At 41.6% G+C, this 21,844-nt stretch overlaps 2 protein-coding genes across 2 annotated transcripts; both read right to left on the bottom strand.

Moving 5' to 3' along the window:
• Nucleotides 1-14,690: 14,690 nt before the first annotated feature.
• Nucleotides 14,691-16,549, bottom strand: LOC103707318. The gene is made up of 3 exons (XM_008791754.4): nucleotides 16,244-16,549; nucleotides 15,014-15,567; nucleotides 14,691-14,824 (listed from the first exon to the last, which is right to left on the bottom strand). The coding sequence occupies exons 1-2, from the start codon at nucleotides 16,409-16,411 to the stop codon at nucleotides 15,022-15,024; spliced, it is 714 nt and encodes a 237-aa protein (XP_008789976.1). The 5' UTR covers nucleotides 16,412-16,549; the 3' UTR covers nucleotides 14,691-14,824; nucleotides 15,014-15,021.
• A 1,151-nt stretch (nucleotides 16,550-17,700) lies between these two features.
• On the bottom strand, nucleotides 17,701-20,280 carry LOC103707380. The gene has a single exon (XM_039125531.1). It carries the CDS (start codon nucleotides 20,248-20,250, stop codon nucleotides 17,935-17,937), a length of 2,316 nt encoding a protein of 771 aa, XP_038981459.1. The 5' UTR covers nucleotides 20,251-20,280; the 3' UTR covers nucleotides 17,701-17,934.
• Nucleotides 20,281-21,844: the final 1,564 nt, after the last annotated feature.

The following is a 21,844-nucleotide window of genomic DNA, read 5'->3' as shown; positions in this document are numbered from 1 at the left end:
CCTTCCAGTGGTTGCTACCTGGATCAGACTGGTATCTGCTCACTACTCCTAGTGAGTATGCCACGTCTGGTCTAGTACATGTCGTGGCATACATTATAGATCCCACTGCTGAAGCATATGGAATTCTATCCATACTCTCTCTTTCTTGAGGGATTGTCAAACAATTCCTTTTAGAGAGGTTAATTCCATGGCCCATCGGAAGATAGCTTTTCTTGGAATTAATCATACTGAACCTCTTCAGTATAGTATCAATGTATGTGGATTGGGATAATCCAAGCAATCTTCTAGATCTATCTCTATAGATCTTCATCCCTAGGATGTAAGATGCTTCTCCCAAATTCTTCATGGCAAATTGAGATGATAGCCAAACCTTTATTCCTTGTAATGCAGGAATGTCATTTTCGATTAAAAGAATGTCATCCACATACAAAATAAGGAATATAATGACTGAACCATTTGCCCATTTATAAATGCAAGGTTCCTCTTCATTCTTAATGAAGCCATATGTTTTGATTACTTTATCAAAACATATATTCCAACTCCGTGAAGCTTGCTTTAATCCATAAATGGATTTTTGAAGCTTGCACACTTTAAACTCATCTGCAGATGTAAAACCTTCAGGTTGTATCATATACACTTCCTCTTCTAAATCTCCATTTAGAAATACGGTCTTTACATCCATTTGCCAGATTTCATAGTCTAAATGTGCTGCTATCGCAAGCACAATCCGAATGGACTTGAGCATTACCACAGGAGAAAACGTCTCGTCATAGTCAATACCATAACGTTGACAATAACCCTTGATAACCAGACGGGCTTTATAGGTCTCTACCTTTCCGTCTGCGCCCCGTTTCCTTTTGAATATCCACTTACACCCTATGGATTTAATTCCTTTGGGTGGGTCAACTAATGTCCAAACATCATTGACCTTCATGGATTCCATTTCGGATTGCATGGCTTCAAGCCATTTATCAGAGTCATACCTCTGCATTGCATCCATATATGTGATCGGATCCTCATCGTTTTCATCAAGTTCGATAGGATCCCCATCCCGGACCAAGAAACCGTAGTATCTGTCCGGCTGACGTGGTACTCTACCCGATCGCCTTAATGGTGCATCTAATATGAATTCTGGATCTGATCTAATCAAATTCAACTTAACTGGTTCAGTAGATGGTGTCGGATCTTCTACATGTTGAACTTCTCTAAGCTCAACATTAGAGCTATTTGTTCCTTCACCAAGGAATTCCTTTTCTAAGAAAATTGCTCTATTGCTTACGAACAACTTTTGTTCTTCAGCAAAGTAGAAGTAACATCCTTTAGTTTCTTTAGGGTAACCAACAAAGAAACATTTGTCAGACTTGGGTTCAAGTTTGTCTGTCTTCAAACGTTTGACGTACGCCGAACATCCCCAAATCCTAAGGTGAGAGAGCATCGGCTTGCGTCCAGTCCACATCTCATGTGGTGTTTTATTTACAGACTTACTTCAAACCTTATTTAGAATATAGCAGGCTGACTCAAGAGCATATCCCCAAAAGGATATGGGCAGATTAGCAAACCCCATCATGGATCGAACCATGTCTAACAGAGTTCGATTTCTCCTTTCTGACACACTATTATATTGTGGTGTACTAGGAGAAGTCCATTGGGAGAGAATCCCATTTTCTTCTAGATATGTCAAAAATTCACTGGAGAGGTATTCACCTCCTCGATCTGATCGAAGAGTTTTAATACTCTTTCCAGTTTGTTTTTCTACTTCATTACGATATAATTTGAACATTTCAAATGATTCAGATTTATGTCTCATTAAATAGATATAACCATACCTAGAAAAGTCGTCTGTAAACGTAATGAAATATGAATACCCACCTCTAGCATCTGTGCTCATTGGCCCACATACATCAGAATGTACAAGGGTCAATAAATCACTGGCTCGTTCACCTTTTCCAGTAAAAGATGATTTGGTCATTTTACCAAGAAGACATGATTCACAGGTTGTCAATGATTCACAATCATTAACATCAAGGATTCCCTCTTTACTTAACCTGTTCATCCTGTTCTTGTTAATATGACCTAGCCTATGATGCCAAAGGTAGATATCCGTGACATTATCTATTCTAGGGCGCTTATTGGATTTATACATTACATGAATAGGCTGTGACAAAATGTAAATGCCATTACTTAGAATTCCATTCATTACAACAACACCATTCCAAATGACATTGCAATAATCCTTTTTTATTGATATTTCATAACCATTTTTGGCCAAAAGGCCTACAGAAATGATATTCAATAGAAAACTTGGACAATAGTGACAATCACTAAGGACATTTACATGAGAGCTGAATTCAAGTTTAAGAATTCCTAAAGCTAGAACTGGAACTGGTCTTCCATCTCCAACATTCAGGAACCTTTCTCCTTCTTCAAACCTCTTACTGACTTGTAGCCTCTGCAACGAATTGCAAATATTAAAAGGACTACGGTATCCAATACCCAGGTCGAATTATCACAAATAGACAAATTGCAAGGTGTTATCATATAAGTACCTTGATTGGCAACTGATTGCCCACTTTTCTTAGGCCGGTTCGGATCGAGGGATGCAATGTAAAGAGGACAGTTCCTCTTCCAATGTCCTTGCTTCTTGCAGAAGAAGCACTCCGCCTTGCTCTGATCAGCCTTTTTATTCTTTTTCTGACTAGGCTGAGCATGGTGCACCTGTTTCTTTTGGATTTTATTTTTCTTTTTTCCTTTCTTAAAGGAGCGACCCTTGGATGAACCTCCCACTAAGTTCACCGTCTTCTTAAGAAGTTGGTGATCATTCTCAAACATCTGTAGTAACCCCAACAATTGGTGATAATTCACTACAGGTTTCGTCATACGAAAATAAGTAAGAAAAGGACGGTATGATCCAGGCAATGAGTTTAGTATGGCATCCTTCCCCAATTGATCATGAAGGAAAAAGCCAAGAGAGCTTAGACGCTCGATCAACTCAATCATGTACAGTACATGATCAGTTACCGAGGTCCCATCTTTCATTCGGGCGCTGAAGATGGCACAACTAGTTTTGTGCCTCTCAACGTCGTCAGGAACGCCGAATGATTCATTCAACACTTGAATGATATCTTCCGGCTGCGTATTCTCAAAACGCCTACTAAACTCATCACTCATTGCTGCCAACATGATGCATCAAACAGTGATCCGGTCGCTGAGCCACTTCTGATAAGTGTCTCTGGCCGATCTTGATGCATTAGCAGCGGGCTGCTCGGTGCTTGATCCGTTATCACATAAAGGATCCTCTCATGCTCTAGCACTATTTTCAGTTTCCTATGCCAATTATTGAAATTTGGACCAGTCAACTTGTCATTGTCCAACAATGAGCGAAGTGACAAATTAGTGGTCATTTCTGCATTAAAAAAATTGGCTATTAGTATATGAATTGACTAAACTCAATAAACTTGGACTTTAGTCTAAAGGTATTCCCACTATTTTATACAAATTAGTAGCCTCTACCTCTAATTCGAAAAATTACTCCTAATTCTTTAGTGGGCACTAGAACCCAATAAATCACATATAGGCCCGAGTGTGGCTCGGCCAACCCATATGCACCTAGTGGTAGGTTTCTTAACCAATTGCTTCACCAAGCAACTTCTAGTGATGATTTTGCCCTAGGTTTTCCGGCAGGCGTGTGGCGCCTCCACCGAATACCCTAGTCAGGTCCAACCATTAAATGATAAGGTTAAGTCTAATCAACTAATAGACGACCAAGCCCGAGTGTGGCTTGGCTCACCTGACCGCCTATTGAAGGTACATTTAACTCATCATATATTGAATAACAATTCCAATGCTTGATAAGTACCAGGCGTGTGGCGCCTTCAATAATTATCAAAACATTGGACCCATTATCATCCAACTTAATGGGAGGCTATGACCTAGTTATCCCCATAACCATTTCATTTAAGGACCTAATAATTTTAGAGAATTTCATAATTAGGATAGATGAGAAGATCCGGTTAGTCTAATTTCTCCCACTAACTTCACCAAATCAGATTAGACTCAAACCGGTTAAGGAGACACCTAAATCAGTCATACTGATTTTTCTTAAGGCATGGGCTAACTCGAATCATTAAGTGATCCAATCAAAATGTGATTGACCATGTCGGCCAGGTAAGTGAGATCGGTGGAAGGGATATGCCATTAACTCGACAAAGATGAATCAGTGCGAGTAGCTTTCAATTAAAAACCACGCGGTCAAAACTGCCAAACTTACCTTAGACACCGACTGGTTAATCAATTTCGATTTGATTACTCAAATGACTCGGTCTACACCTCTGAGCCTAAATCAAGTTCTATCTTGGTCTAATCAAAGACATGGAATTGATCAATCTACAACTATTGTATTTAACCTAGAGTTTCCTTGACCTAATCTAGTTACTACTTAATTAGATTGATCAATTAACTCTAATTAGACCATGTTTGATTCTAACCTTAGGTCTAAACCCAATCCTAAGAACTTGATTCAAGCTAACCCATATGCCCAAAGAATTATGCAATGTCAATTAATTGAGTTACCAATTCTATTTCATAACACTTAATTCTCAATTAAGTTTAGACTTATGAAAGTTTTGATCATTGCATATTTATTTTTAATTACATATTAATTACAATCTTTCAGTTCTTAAAACACATTTTCATATTTAAATTTTTGTAATTAATCACATGTAATCAGATTTAATTCATATTTAAGTCATTATGTTTTATGTTCATGCATCATATATACATAACAACATGAATTAATACAAACAACATACATCTTATGTATTTATTTTTTTACTTTTATTTTCAGATCTGATTTGTTCATTAAAATCAGAGATCATATAAATCACAAACTTTATTTAGATCTAATCTAAACAATATTATGATTTCAGATTTATTCATGTTACTAATCCTAACACAAACATGCATCATATGCATCCAAAATTTCAGATCTACTTAATCATGCATAATCAGCAATTAAATCAATCATAAAAAGCACTTTAAATCTAATATAAACATGTTAATGATTTCAGATTTAATTGCAAGAATTAAAATATAAAAGTTTAAACATAAACCTAGCTCTGATACCACTGAAAGTTATTCATAGGTTCTTCGGTGTTTAGCATACTGAATTTTTTTTTTTTTTTTGAAAACCATGGCTGAACCTGATCGGGTTGCCTACGTACCCCTTCATAAGGAGAATCAAGCCACACGTAGTTCTTTTAAAAGTTTCAAAAATACAGCGGAAAAATGAATCAAACAATTTAATTCATGCATGCTTACAAGATCAAAATCTAAAAATCAGCACATTAAGAACACATAGGATTATGCCGGAATCGTTTAAACAATTATGCTAAAACTTTTATGCATGATTAACTATCAGATCTGAAACTTAAGAACTCTATTCCAATTAATCTCCGAATATCCATCGAATGGATTCTGGAGATATCTCCGTGAGGAGCCCCAAAAAAGGGTAAAACCTCGGAGAATCGGACCTAGACCTTGACACCATAATAACTGATTAATGCTAGATTAATACCTTTTATGATGGATTTAAGTTGTGAATCTGATTCTTGACTTTGCAGCCACGCACATGAATGGCCTCTACGAGAAGTACAACGCGAAGTCCTGAAGGATCTTCTTCCGCAACAGTGCTAGCAGCTGCAGAACACTTGAAAGCTGAAATCTGCCCGCTGGAATTCAATCAACTCTTGATCAATCGTCTTGAAGCAGATAGAGATGAGGTTTGTAAGGAAAGTAGAAAACTCAGATCTGATCTTGAATCTTCTAGATATTCACCCTGAAAACCCTATCTAAAATGGAGAAGAAGAGGAGGAGGAGGCGGGTGAGGAAGAAGGCTGCAATGGATGTGTTTTCGGTGCCCATGTTTGACCCCTTTTAATGACCTCCAAATTTTTCATTCAAAATTCAAATTTATTTTTTAGAAAATCTCCTTTAGTTGGTGCATGCAAAAGAATAGGAACAACCCAAATCAGATCTCAACCAAATCTGATTTAAATTCAAATTTTAAACACATGTGCAAGAGGGGAGGAATTTGAAATCCATGCAGCAGAATTTTCCTACCTCTTGTCGCATATATTTTATTTGAAATTCGAAGTTAAATGATCAGAGGTTCACACGCCAGCTAGGGAAAGTTATTTGATGTATGAAATCATTTAATATATTGCTTAATGTTTGAATTCAAATTCAAACAACAAACAATGTCGCCATGTGTCAAGCAATGGGTCCATGCGCCATGCAATAATTTTGGTTTATTTAAAATTCATGAAATCCAATTCCATGTCACCACTAATTGCCACATCATCTGAGCCTAATCCTCTTGGGTTGCACCTAATCAAATTTGGTCAAACCCGGATTAAAACAAATCAATTTGGTTGAACCCAATCTAATCAGGTCAGACCCTGATTGAGCTCAAATTGAATCCAATTCAATTTTGGGCTCATCCAAACTCAATCAAATTGAATTAATTACTTTGTGTTGGACCTAATCCAAATAGGTCAATCCCCAATTAAGAACAAATTAATTTAAAATTAATTTGATCAGCTTAAGTCCTTTTTGGTTCTGACCTAATCCAATCAGGTCAAAATCCTGATTGAGCCCCAAACTTGAATCCAATTCAATTGGCTCATCCTTAGCACTATTACTCAATCAAATTGAGTTTATTAGTAATTTAATTACTAATTAATCCTTCAATAATTACTTTAATTATTTTATAAGATAATTTGCCAATCAAATTGACCAAATTACCCCTGAATGATTCTTAATCATTCATCAGCTTTCTTGATCAATCAGGAATCTTCTATGCGTGTGACCTCATAGGTTCGAACCTAAGCCGGTAGTATAGAAACAATTTCCTATACTAATCGATGTGACCATCTAGTAATAGTACCCGATGTCCGGATAGGCCAAATATATGCGAAGCAAATATTCTGGAACCCTGAACTATGGTTACTGTATAATTCAATCCCTTTGACTCCTAATGCCAGGATGACTTAGAGCTCACTGTCAACCCTATAATTAGTACATCCATTATGTGATTAACTTTATATATCCCGTGACTCCTCACTGGGATTACCCTGACCAAGATTTTGCTAAATTAATCACAAGACATTATCTTCTGTTTTCAGGAGGGGTCAATTCCATCTTGACTCACAACTGACTATGCAAGTACTTGACTGCACCCAGTGACCTTCCGTCACTGAATTAGAAATTCAGGTAGTCCGGTACCAAAGTACAGTGAGTTGCTTGCTAGTCACAGATTGCGGTCTCAGGTCAGAGGGCCAAACTTATACCCATATCCGCTCGGAACATCTCTCGACAGTAAGCGTTCTGGAATTGATCATGTTTCGTGAAATGTACTCCTACACTTCACCTGTGTGGCATACCAGTGTCTCCACACTCCTTGGTTAAGAGGACAACCAACGTATATGTCACACAACGACCTAATCTCGATAATGCTGCCGTCCTAGAAACAACATATCATTTGGTCGTGAACAAGTTTAAGGACTCAAAGATAAATCCTCCTTTATCATAACATAAGTCCTAAGGACTTCATCATATAAGAGTTCATTTGAAGATGAAATGATGAATAATGCCAAATAACACTTTATTAATTTGTCAATTCATTTACAAAATTCAATTATCAATATGCTGACGATTGACATGTAGGATACAAATTCCAACAACTCCCACTTAGCCTAATGCCAATCGGCACAGTATCTAATACCCATCTTCGACTTGTGTTCGTCGAACTCTTTAATGCTAGGACTTTGGTAAATGGGTCAGCCAGATTTTCTTTTGTGTCAATCTTCTGAAGATCAATATCATCTCGATCGATGATCTCTCGAACCAGATGGTAGCGACGTAGAATATGCTTGGTCCGCTGATGTGCTTTGGGTTCTCTTGCTTGAGCTATGGCCCCAGTATTGTCACAAATACTGGCACTGGACCATCAATGGAGGGTGTCACTCCAAGCTCGGTGATGAACTTTCACAACCATACAGCTTCCTTGGCGGCATCAGAATGCTGCGATATATTCTGCTTCACATGTAGAATCTGCCACTGTATGCTGCTTGGAACTTTTCCAGCAGATGGCCCCACCCTTAAGAGTGAAGATATATCCTGACACGCTCTTGCTATCATCTTGATCTGATTGAAAACTTGAATCAGTATATCCCTCAAGTTTTAAATCAGAATCACCATAGACAAGCCACTGATCTTTAGTATTTCTCAAATACTTAAGGATGGTTTTTACAACCTTCCAGTGGTTGCTACCTGGATCAGACTGGTATCTGCTCACTACTCCTAGTGAGTATGCCACGTCTGGTCTAGTACATGTCATGGCATTCATTATAGATCCCACTGCCGAAGCATATGGAATTCTATCCATACTCTCTCTTTCTTGAGGGGTTGTCGGACAATTCCTTTTAGAGAGGTTAATTCCATGGCCCATCGGAAGATAGCCTTTCTTGGAATTAATCATACTGAACCTCTTCAGTATAGTATCAATGTATGTAGATTGGGATAATCCAAGCAATCTTCTAGATCTATCTCTATAGATCTTCATCCCTAGGATGTAAGATGCTTCTCCCAAATCCTTCATGGCAAATTGAGATGATAGCCAAACCTTTATTCCTTGTAATACAGGAATGTCATTCCCGATTAAAAGAATGTCATCCACATACAAAATAAGGAATATAATAACTGAACTATTTGCCCATTTATAAATGCAAGGTTCCTCTTCATTCTTAATGAAGCCATATGTTTTGATTACCTTATCAAAATGTATATTCCAACTTCGTGAAGCTTGCTTTAATCCATAAATGGATTTTTGAAGCTTGCACACTTTAGACTCATCTGCAGATGTAAAACTTTCAGGTTGTATCATATACACTTCCTCTTCTAAATCTTTCATTTAGAAATACGGTCTTTACATCCATTTGCCAGATTTCATAGTCTAAATGTGCTGCTATCGCAAGCACAATCCGAATGGACTTGAGCATTGCTACAGGAGAAAATGTCTCGTCATAGTCAATATCATAACGTTGACGATAACCCTTGCAACCAGACGGGCTTTATAGGTCTCTACCTTTCCGTCTGCGCCCCGTTTCCTTTTGAATATCCACTTACACCCTATGGATTTAATTCCTTCGGGTGGGTCAACTAATGTCCAAACATCATTGACCTTCATGGATTCCATTTCGGATTGCATGGCTTCAAGCCATTTATCAGAGTCATACCTCTGCATTGCATCATATATGTGAACGGATCCTCATTGTTTTCATCAAGTTCGATAGGATCCCCATCCTGGACCAAGAAACCGTAGTATCTGTCCGGCTGATGTGGTACTCTACCCGATTGCCTTAATGGTGCATCTAATATGGGTTCTGGATCTGATCTAATCAAATCCGACTCAACTGGTCCAGTAGATAGTGTCGGATCTTCTACATGTTGAACTTCTCTAAGCTCAACATTAGAGCTATTTGTTCCTTCACCAAGGAATTCCTTTTCTAAGAAAATTGCTCTATTGCTTACGAACAACTTTTGTTCTTCAGCAAAGTAGAAGTAATATCCTTTAGTTTCTTTAGGGTAACCAACAAAGAAACATTTGTCAGACTTGGGTTCAAGTTTGTCTGTCTTCAAACCATTTGACGTACGCCGGACATCCCCAAATCCTAAGATGAGAGAGCATCGGCTTGCGTCCAGTCCACATCTCATGTGGTGTTTTATTTACAGACTTACTTGAAACCTTATTTAGAATATAGCAGGCTGACTCAAGAGCAATATCCCCAAAAAGATATGGACAGATTAGCAAACCCCATTATGGATCGAACCATGGTCTAACAGAGTTCGATTCCTCCTTTCTGACACACCATTATATTGTGGTGTACTAGGAGGAGTCCATTGGGAGAGAATCCCATTTTCTCCTAGATATGTCAAAAAATCGCTGGAGAGGTATTCACCTCCTCGATCTGATTGAAGAGTTTTAATACTCTTTCCAGTTTATTTTTCTACTTCATTACGATATAATTTGAACATTTCAAATGATTCAGATTTATGTCTCATTAAATAGACATAACCATACCTAGAAAGGTCGTCTGTAAACGTAATGAAATATGAATACCCACCTCTAGCATCTGTGCTCATTGGCTCACATACATCAAAATGTACAAGGGTCAATAAATCACTGGCTCGTTCACCTTTTTCAGTAAAAGGTGATTTGGTCATTTTACCAAGAAGACATGATTCACAGATTGTCAATGATTCACAATCATTAACATCAAGGATTCCCTCTTTACTTAACCTGTTCATCCTATTCTTGTTAATATGACCTAGCCTATGATGCCAAAGGTAGACATCCGTGACATTATCTATTCTATGGCGCTTATTGGATTTATACATTACATGAACAGGCTGTGACAAAATGTAAATGCCATTACTTAGAATTCCATTCATTACAACAACACCATTCCAAATGACATTGCAATAATCCTTTTTTATTGATATTTCATAACCATTTTTGGCCAAAAGGCCTATAGAAATGATATTCAATAGAAAACTTGGACAATAGTGACAATCACTAAGGACATTTACATGAGAGCTGAATTCAAGTTTAAGAATTCCTAAAGCTAGAACTGGAACTGGTCTTCCATCTCCAACATTCAGGAACCTTTTTCCTTCTTCAAACCTCTTACTGACTTGTAGCTCCTGCAACGAATTGCAAATATTAAAAAGACTACCGGTATCCAATACCCAGGTCGAATTATCACAAATAGAAAAATTGCAAAGTATTATCATATAAGTACCTTGATTGGCAACTGATTGCCCGCTTTTCTTTGGCTGGTTCGGATCGAGGGATGCAATGTAAAGACTAGTCTAACTGCAATGTACAGGTTCGGATCGAGGGATGCAATGTACCTTGATTGGCAACTAATTGCCCACTTTTTTTAGTCAAGTCAATTTGGTCAGTTATTTTGTTATTAGACTAGTCAATTGGATTTATGTAATTGGGTTAATTTAGTGGACTAATTCTGGTAAGGGATTAATTGATGTAAGGGTCTAACTTTAATCAGTGTCAATTGATTGATTTGATCAATTGATTACTTGATTTGATCAAGATGTAAGGTCTATGTAAAGATCACCTCTCTCATGTATGAGGTAATTAATGATTGAATGAAAAAAATCCTAGCCTTTTTTTTGTTCTTTTTCTTCCTTCTACTCTTCTCTTCTTCCCTGCATCTCTATAACCTCTTCTTCATTCTCCCTCCCTTGTTCTTCCTCCTTCTCCTCTTTCTTCTGCAGTTGTGCTACATCAGCGTGCTACTTAGAACTCGAAGTAATAAGACTTCTAACTATAAGTCAATGAGAAGGTTTTCCATCTCGAATAAGGAAGACTAGATAAAACACTAATTCCCTTGTCCCAAGATTATATGATGATTTTGAAAAAACGTTTTATTCAAAATACGACTTGAATGGATATGGAAGCAAAGGCAATGGAGACAGATAGAATCTTAATATAATGTATACGATTTTAATTTGGCTTAAAGAATCAAGAATGCTTTTTAATTGATGTCAGTATGCAGGTCTTGAAAGGTGCAATAAAAAGTTTGATACTCCTGTCTTACTCAAAATGGTCCAAAATTGCCTCCAATACAATAAACGCACCTCATAAGCTTCAGCAAATGTAGAGATTCATAAATGGTACGTTTGGAATGTAGAGAATAGTAATGCGTCGCACGCATGGAGACCACCTGATGCAACCTAGGCAAAGTTGACGAAAATATTTAATCATTGGTGGAAATTTAATAAATGGATCAGCTGAGAAGCCACTTGGAACACAGATAGAAATGCATTTTAAATAGAGCGTGTTGTGGTTCAAATCTGGCCTGAGGGTGACCACGCCGGAGGAGTCGAGGGAGCTGCTGGTAAGTGGAAGAAGAGGATGACCGTTACCTCCCACGCGGCGGTGGACCTGCACAAAGCCTCACCGGTGGGGTTCCGGTGAGGGCCCTCCGACGCTCAAGTTAGAGTGGAGTTTAGTAGGCCCAGCCAAAAATCCCTTTTATGTTACCTTACGTAGCTATTTATAGTCCCTATAGAGGTGTCCAGGTGGTGGAGGTATAACCCATTTCCATCATGAGTAGGGATGGCGTGCAGCCAGAGCTTGCTTGTGGCGCACGGTGCAGACCGTTGTTGGGAACAGTGAGGCGTTGACAGTCGTAGCAGGGTATGGTCCCTGGTTGATATGTCGTGGCATGGCCGGCAAGCAAAGCATAATGTTATGAAGCTGCTGCAGGGCATGGCTGCAGCATGTGGACAACGAGGTCGGCCTTCTAGAGTTGGCTTCCTAAGCTCGGCCTTCTGAGGTCGACCTCCTAAGCTCGGCTTTCTGAGGTCGGCCTCCTAAGCTCGACCTTCTGAGGTCGGCCTTCTGAGCTCATGCCTTCTGAGGTCAGCCTTCTGAGCTCGGCCTTTTAAGGTCATCCTTCTGAGCTCATACCTTCTAAGCTCGACCTTCTGAGGCCAGGCTTGTGCTTGAATTCGGATGCTTTAATTGTATTTGTGGGGTGGTCTATTTTTCCCCCCAACACTACCCCCGACTTCCGAGTTCGAGCCGCTTTTTAGCTCAGGCGAAGGAAGTAGTCCAGTCGTTGATCGTCCTGTAAAATAGCCAAATGTCTATGGAGATGTACATGCCAAGTAGGGTGTGCCTCTCGTGTAGTCGGAGCTAACGGCCTTAAGCTGAGCTGTCCAAGCCGAGCTAAGCGACTCTACTCCGAGGTCGACTTCAGCGGCCTTCTTTGGCTTATGGTCGATTCAGCAGGGTGCCCCCACTCAGATCAGGGCACGTCGTCGTAGGAGGCATCGAATGGCGTCCCGAGCTTAGTCGGGGGCGTCGTCGAGTAGTTTTCGAGGTCGAGGGATCCTTAGCTCGTGATCGACTCAGCGGGTCATCCCGAACTTGGTCAGGGCATCCCGATCTTGGTCGAGGCATCCTGAGCTTGGTCGGGGCGTTGTCGAGTAGTTCTCGAGGTCGAGGGTGCCTTAGCCCGCAATCGACTCAGCGGGTCATCCCAAACTTGGTCGGGGCATCCCGAGCTTGGTCGGGGCATCCCGAGCTTGGTCGGAGCATCCCGAGCTTGGTCGGGGCATCGGAGCTTGGTCGGGCATCCCGAGCTTGGTCGGGCATCCCGAGCTTGGTCAGGGCATCCGAGCTTGGTCGGGCATCCAAACTTGGTCAGGGCATTATTGGAGATACATTCAGGAGACGGGCCACGTTCGTTGGCGATCGTGCGCCCCTACTCGGAGCGGAGCGACGTTGGAGATAGAGATACCCGTAGGTTGTCTTTTGCATTCTCCGACCTAAAAATAGGTAGAATATTAAAATTATTTAAAGCCAAAGTGGCGTCCTGTACCTTTTGGAGGCATTTTGATGGCTTTCGAGCTTCGAAATCCCTCAAGACTTGGCTCAGCACAGGCCTTCTAAAGTCGGTCTCTTGAGCTCGGCCTTCTGGGGGAGGCTTTTTTTGGTCAGCCTTCTATGCTCTGCCTGCTGAGCTCGGCCTTCCGAGCTCGGTCTTCTGAGCCTGGCCTTCTGGGGGAGGCGTTCTGCCCTCGGGCTCCTGAGCTCGGTCTTTTGAGGTCGGCCTTCTGAAGGAGGCATTCTGAGCTCGGCCTTCTGCGCTCCGCTTACTGAGCTCGGCCTTCTGGGGTCGGCTTTCTGCGCTCTGCCTGCTGAGCTCGGCTTTCTGAGCTCAGCCTTCTGGCGAGGTCGTCCTTCTGAGCTCGGTGGGAGCTTCGGTGATGGCATTGCTCTGCAGGAGAGTAACGTCGCGAGCGCCATTCTGAGGACTTACACCCATGGGAATGGAGTATATGCTGGTCTCTTACTTGCGGCTCGAGGTAGAAAAAAAAAAGAAGAGTAGGGGTAGAAACGGGCTTGGGCCGGCTCGAGGCCCTTCAGGCCGGGCCAACTTCGAGCCAGGCTGCGGGCAACGGATTTGGCCTTAGAGCCTATTTATATTTTGGGTCGGCTTGGATATGTCATTGGCCCTACCTGGGCTCGGCCCAAGCTCAAACAAGATCCGAAATGAAGCCCGAATTCAGACTCGAATTCAAGTCCGGATCAATTTATTTTTTTATGTTGTTATTTAGTGAGAATAATAGAGAAGTACATGACATATTAAAATGGGTTTAACTGAGAATAATGTATCATGTATTATTTTACTTGTATTATAGGAGAGAACATAATTTGTAGCTAGCTCATTTACTTACAAAGCAAGATTATAAAATATTAAACTTCAATCAGGTTTGGGTTAGACTTTTTTTTGGCCCAACAGATAATTCAAGTTGGCCAAATCGCGTTCGGATCGGGCCCGCATCTGGGCTCAGCCATTTTGGGCCTGGATGTCCAACATTGTTTGGGCCTAAGTTCGAAAAAAACGGACAGGATCTAAGTAGGGTGCGGCCCAGCCCAGCTCAGCCCGGCTCCCTTTCAGCCCTACCCTTGAGCCTTAAGGCTCTCCTATCTCTCTTATACCGAATTGCTTGTTCAATTAACTAGCAACTTCTGTATTCAGAACCAACACAATTGACTTTGATGTCATACTCTTGTTCGATTAACCATCATAACCAAGTTTATGAAAGCTATTCATTAACTCAACATCTGGTCTGAAGGATGATGGACAGCTGAATGCAGTAAACCTCATCAAGGGCCTCGCACACCCTGTGAAATCCAGAACAAGTATGTGCAGCAGAGCTCAGTTGATGCCTGCAAAAAATTGCAAAGAAATCCGGTTCAAGCAGAGAATTTGATCATTTTGTGCACAGCATATTAAATATACTCTCATGCAGTGATGGCTACATCTTTTCTTATATTTTGTTCAAACACACTTCTCTTTGCTGGTGAGCTTTTGAGAAACTGGCTAGAATTCTTGGATGCAAATGATTTCAGAAACACCTTCGATGTTAGCTAATATTCCTCAAGGGTCGGTCTACCCTTTTCACCACCCCTTTGTTCGAAGAAAACCGATACTGGTGCAATGGCGTGGAATTGGTATCGAGGAAGTGCAAGATCACCACCATGAATACGGAACAAAGAAACATCGGTATCGGTCCAAAAATCCACAGCAGCAAGGTGGTCGCAAAGTACATTGCTCTCAGGCCCATCGACCAGAAATTGCCACCTCTTATCACTGCGGTCTGGACGTAGCTTACAGGTATGTCGGAGTCCAGGGTGCTCATCAAGAAGCTGGCATGGACGAAGTACCTCGCGGAGTGGATGAAGCAAGTGAAGGCCGCCAGGAAACAGATGAGGAGGGCGATGTACTTCACTGAAGAGGTGGCTTGGCTTGTGTCGCCATAGATCACTTCGGTCATGAAAACTTTGGAGGTGCTTCCTGCCCATGTCCCGATGAGGGAGCTCAGGGCAATGGAGAGTGATGCCAGGTTGCTCGATGCCGATATATTGCTCGATATTACCTGCAGAGCTAGTCCTGTATCCTCCGGAGTCATCTGCGAAAAATTGCTCATCGTTCTAATTGCCATATCGATCTTTCGACCAAATTATTTCTTAGTTTCTGAATTTCGCAAAGTAAAACATGCTGCTGCATGCTCTTAGATTCTTTTCTTTTCTTTTCTTTTCTTTTTCTATTGCTTGTGTACTGCCACTATTTTCAGAATAGCATTGCAGGGCAGTTTCAGGAACTTATTTTCTTGCATGAAGAATGACGTTCTTTTCTTTAAAGCAAAATGGTGGTTAACCCACTCTCATTTCATTAAGAAATGAAAGAAGACCATTGCATGGAGAAGCTTTTATTATGTTGGTGACAGAAACTTCTTAAGATATTTTAGCTGTTAACATCACAGGGCTGAAAACGCCATGGTGACGCGATTTGGAGGAGATAGCAAAGAAGACATGGATACAATCACTGAGGCAGCGAGATAATTTGAATAAACTTCTTTTAAGAACTGTTTGCTTTGCTTGTTAGCTCCCAACAATAATAATAAAAAAAACTGTTTGCTTTGATAAAGAGCTTGTTACAGAGCCAAGTCATATGGCACCTAAGTCTTACAAGCATCTTTCAGTATGATTAAGAATGCAGTTAATGAACAAGGAATGTTATTGCTACTCTACAAGAACGTTAAAAGCTTCAAGCAGTGCATAAAAGGAGAGGCTTCATATACTTACCTGCAACATCCGCTGGACCCATGCTCGTTTGTTATGGTTCTCATAGCCGATTACAGTAGCGTGCGGGAACCTAAGGATTCGATACAGGAGGAACAGATGGTAGCCAAACATAATGGCCAAGCCAGATGGAACCAGTACTAAATCAATGGATCCCCTGTCCAGAAGCATCTCTCTCTTCCTTTCCCTCTTCTCCTCACATTTAGGCGAGAGATGCCATTCTAAAGGAGCTTCTTTAGCTTTGTGTATCTTGTCATTAGCTCTGTATATATTGGCAAGCGATGATTGCCAACTTTAATTGCTTATCTATTCTGTAATAACAGATAATTATATACAGCCACTGCCTTCCAGAAAAAGGCACGAAAACAGGGAGGGGCAAGCAAGTTTTAGCTTGCGTAGTTGCAATGGAGGCGTTTGCTTGCACTCCAACACCTTATATACTTTGTGTGTATAAACGAGGGGATTTGGGCAAGTACCAACATGCATCCTAGGTGGCATGTTTTTATTGGACTGTAACTGTTTTCTTAATTTATCTAAACTTGCATACAAGTGGAGAATGATAAGTTGATTGTGGTGCGGGAACACTATACGTCAGTGAAAAATAGGTTACCAATTGATAATTTGAGAAGGGCCAGTTCTGTGGTCACCAAGGAACAGAAATGTGACCATAAATCCGTATCTCGGTCAAGAAATTTGTGGTAAATCCGTATTGAACTCTGGCAATTCTTCTCCAGGCTCCAGCTCTTCAATGAAATGAGATGGTCCCAGGCCACCATTTTACTCAAAAACAGAGAACTTTTGGAAGAAACCTTAGAGCACGCAGAGTCAACGAAAAAACATTGAAGGTGGGCCTGGTTCCAACTAAACAAGGAACAGAAACGTGAGCATAAATCCAAGTCGAAGCGTTTGTCGTGGGTGAATATGTGCGAACTTTCCTCAGCATAGTCATCACCTATGTAGAAATCAGAGGTAAGTGGTGGTTGTTGTCTTGTGAATTGGAAATCTATTTGCAAATCAAAGGATCACGGTGGTTTGGGGGTCAAAGATTTGTGAGATCTAAATGCAGCTTTACTTGGTAAATGGTGGTGGAGATATTTAAATGGCGAAAGCTGCATATGGAAACGTTTCATTGATTCTTCTTACAGAAGAAGATTTCTCTGGAACTCAAGATCTATTCCTGCTGCTTCAAGGATTTTTTTTTCCTTTTAGGAAGTCACTTGATGAGAATGCTTTCTCTGATTGGAAATTTTGCACCTTATCAGACTTCTGAACAGCAAAGATTCAGACCTTTGCGGATGGTCCCCTAATCATATCTTTCTGTTAAATCTTATTATAGATTCATCAATTTTGGTGCGGGTCCTTCTCATCATGGCCTTAATCTTTATGAACATGAAATTTCTTTGAGGATAAAATCAAGTGGAGGGGTGGGGCTCCTTCTATAATCACATCTTGGAGAATTTGGAGGTGGAGGTGAATTCCTAAGAAGTTCATGATGGCATGGAAATCGAAAAGGTTTAATAACAGTAAGCTCTGGTTTCTAAAAACAAAGGGAAGAAAAAGGGAACTCTATTCTGTTCATTGGTAAAAAAACATCTATTATCATACAACAACACATCATCAAAAGCACTTACAACAAAGAGTCTAAAAAAGCACCCATTAGCAATAGGCTTAGAAGCTAATAGCACCAACTGGTCTTATGCTGATGGCCTCGCTGGCTCGGACTTGCACCGTGTGAGCACAAATGGCTCGAACGCTGGCACCAGAGCAGCAGCAACACCGCTCAATAGTGTCTCTTCAACAGCTGATGGCAAGGGTGGCTTTGGTCGCGGAGGTGGTAGATGTCGGGGGCTCGACTCCATGGATTCGATCACCTCCTTGCTCTCAACACACCTCCCATCACCAACCTCATCAACTTTGACACACCTCCCATCATCAACTTTGGATGCTCTGGTTGTCCCTCCTTTAGGTGGATGACCATGGTGATGACGATGACCATGGAGGAAGTCAGTGCTGCAGACCCACGTCCCCCTTGAGACCTCCATCGATAGCTTGTGCTCGAACGGCATTAACAAAAGACAATCCGATAACTCTTCCCTCTCCTCCTCTTCTCTTTCTCCTCCACCTGCTTCCTCCTCTTCTCTTCTTTCTTCAGGCACCAGTCGAGCTTCTCTTGTGGTCTTGAATTTCTCAACCTCCGCAGCTTTTCTTATTTCCTCCTCCTTTGGGAATTGTTCTTTCTTGTTTTCCCTTTCCGCCTCGGCTGCTAATTCTTCTGATCTCACTTTTATCTCTTCCCCGTCAATGACAAAGCTCCAGCAGATCCTCCCTTCTTTGTCTGTAGAGATGCTGGCTCTCCTTGCATCTCTCAAGGTGGCGGAACTGTGTCTCCTTGCCTCCCCTTCTGTGGAAAAGCTATACCTTCTTCTCTCCTTCTCTTTGCATGAACTGCTGCGTCTCATTGCTTCTTTATTGCATCTAGTTTCTTTTCTCTCTTTTTTGACCACCATTTCTTCCTTCCCTTTATTGTATTGGGAAGAGCAGCTACTGGATTCTTTTCCTTTCATATCTTCCTCTTCTTTCTCTTCTCCTCTTTCGAGCGAAACGGCCTCATCATTTAAAACTTTCTCGTATTGCTTTTCTTGTAACTCGGTTTCTGGTGCTTCCCCTACTTCGTTTGGGTCGCTAAGTAGAGATTCATCTGAAAATCCTGCTTCTTTGATTCCTTTCTCTTCTTCCACACACCCTCTATCTTCCGAAGCGCCCTCCTCCTCTGTCACTGATACAGATAGAAATACTCCTTCCAAGCTTCTCTGATTTTCACAATCCCTTCTCTCTGCTTTCCCCGTTCCCTGAGAAAATTCTTCAGCATCGGCTTCCACTTCGTCGTTCGACTCTTGTCCATCTCCTTCTCCAGCCTCCTCTGCTACAAGGTGCTTCCCAACTTCTTTTCTTTCCTCATTTCCATCACCCTCCTCCTCCTCCTCCTCCTCCTCCTCTTCCGCTTGAACATTTGTAGCAGTAGATCCAAAGAACCGGGAAGTCAAAGCTGCCATTTTTACCGGATCAGATCTGCACCTCATGAGCAAAAGAGCATTCTTTGGCGGAACACAGACAACCTCCTCCTTCACCACCATCACCTCTTCCTTTTCTTCCACCCATCCCTCATTCCCCACCTCCTCCACCTTCGCTTCACTATTCTCCCTCTCCCTCAACACCAAATCCAGCTCCCCCTTCTCCCTCTCCCCAACCACCATACCTAACATCTCCCCTCCCTTCCTCTCCTCGCTCTCCTCTATCGCCATCAGCCACCTTGCAAACACCACTCCGCAAGAACTTGCCGACCTCTTCTCCCCTCTTCGTTCTACTACTCCCTTCCCCTCCCTCGCCCTCGACGACGAAAGGCACGGAGATCTGCGCCTTCCGCAGGGGAGAAAGCAATTGAACTCCGATCCAATTGCCCTCAGTGCCTCAAGGATGCTGGTAGGGAGCTGATAAACCCAACTCTGGTTTCTCGAGCATTCCCTCTCCTCTTCTCCAGTGCCGTTCTTCCCCTCCTGTCTTCTCCTCAAAATATCCGACCTGGACGTCAACGCCTCCCCTTCCCCATGGTTTTTTGCCTTGGATTTAACCCTAACTTGGCCAATGCACGTAACCTTGGGGGAGGAGGGCTCCGCGGCTCGAAAGGCGCAACCTTTCCGTGCCGGAAACATCGGGGATTGCCCGCCCTTGAGGCTCCCGCTACTCCTCAGCCTCCTGCTCAGCGACGCAGACAGCGGCGGCGCCGCCGGGTCACGGTGGTTGCGGCCGGGGCTCGGGAGCGACCTCGCCGACGGGGCGCGCATGGAGGTGGACGGCCGGGCAGTGAAACAGATGAATATCTCGCTCCCGCCACGCCCTCCGCCGCCGCCGCTGCTTGTACTCCGGTGGGTGGGCTGTGGTGTCTCTCCTCCTCTTCCTCCTCCGCTTACCATCACCGGCGATCTCATTGGGCCTTTGGACGAGATTACCATTAAGACTCGCGGGAAAAGGACGAAGCATGGGCGACGGGAAACAAAAAAACAATTGCTCCTATTTGGTTAGAGTTTATAAATATATATATATTTTTATAAAAAATAAAAATTTTATATTTTATAAAAATACCTTTTTTAAAAATTATTATTAAGTCGTCACAATATATAGATAATTGTTTTAAAAAAATATACAATAGATATTTCATACGATAAATATTCAATCAGATACAAACTATTTTAAAATACAATTTTTTTATCAATCAAATATGCTAATTTTTTCAGACATTATATTTTAAAAAAAGATTTTAATAAATATTTTAATAAAAAAATTTCTACGTACCAGACAAGTGCCTGCGGTTTGTTTTCTCCGTTTCTATTCTCCTGAGGAGCAGAGAGAGACAGGAGGCGGCATGTGAGCTAACTGCAGTCACGTGGAGGATGGAGCCCACCGTGTGCCCCTACTTTTTGGCTATTATTGCCCTCCTCGAAAGGAAGAAAGAAATCAACTATTTCTGACTTCTTGGAGGAGTTGGCTTTGTCATCAGAGATGATCTAGATAGTTTGATAGTAGCCGATGGCCGCCGCGCGTCGAAACTTACTGCAGTTGGTACGGAGCTGCGGGCAGCCTGGATGGGGATATCCTATGCGAGGTGGGTACTCCATGTTAAGCATATATGCCTTGACGGAGACTCCTCTATAGTGATCGAGTGGATTTGGGGAGTGGACAGATATGGTGATGGTCATCCTCTCATCCGTGAGATTCGGAGACTGGCTCAGGATCCGAGCGATTTTCAGGCTTTACATGTTTTTTAGGAGGCGAACAGTGCAGCAGACTGGATTGCCTCATTTGTTGCCCGGCACTCCAGGGAGGTCACATAGACATCTGTAGGAGATATTCCTCCCACCTTGTACTCTTTACTTTCTTTTGATATGGCTGAATGTATTCAAGTTAGAGCTATATGAAATGTCGTTTTTACAAAAAAAAAGGAAAAAAAAAAGAGGAAAGAAGAAAGAAAGAAAGAAAGCTTTCTATTTGGACCACCATGGAGGGATCGGTAGAACTCTGCAACAATGGTTGGTTAGATTACTGTGAAAGTTTGATAAAAAAGTAATATAAGGTCTTATGTGCTTACTATAAGATAGTCTCTCGTGGGCTATATATTTACACAAAGACAAACAGCACGGCTGACTAGACAACCTCATTTGCAGCCTACCACTTGGAAGGATTTATCTGGGGCGACCACGCATCAGTGTCTAAGTCTCTATATTATTTTTTTTTTCTGATTTTATTGACTGTACCTACGATCGATACATATAAGCTGCCGTTGTATTAAAAAAATATTATTTACTATAATAATAGAAAGAATAATTATTATTTTTCTAGATCACTCTTTGATTGGATTTTTTCCCTCTTGCGTGTGTTCGTGTGAAGAAAGGAGGGCGAGTTGAAAGAATAGGAGATATAATTTGGTCGGCTGTGATCCCTCCAATTTTAAAAGAGTTGTATTGGCATGAGATCCGACACCATTGTCCTTGACATCCAATATCATTGGCCTGACATCCGACATATGGTTCAATTTTGAGGTGCAAGTGG

This window comes from Phoenix dactylifera, chromosome 4 (assembly GCF_009389715.1).
Source record: "Phoenix dactylifera cultivar Barhee BC4 chromosome 4, palm_55x_up_171113_PBpolish2nd_filt_p, whole genome shotgun sequence".
In the NCBI taxonomy this organism is placed as follows: domain Eukaryota; kingdom Viridiplantae; phylum Streptophyta; class Magnoliopsida; order Arecales; family Arecaceae; genus Phoenix; species Phoenix dactylifera.
This window is presented reverse-complemented; position numbering and strand designations above follow the sequence as displayed.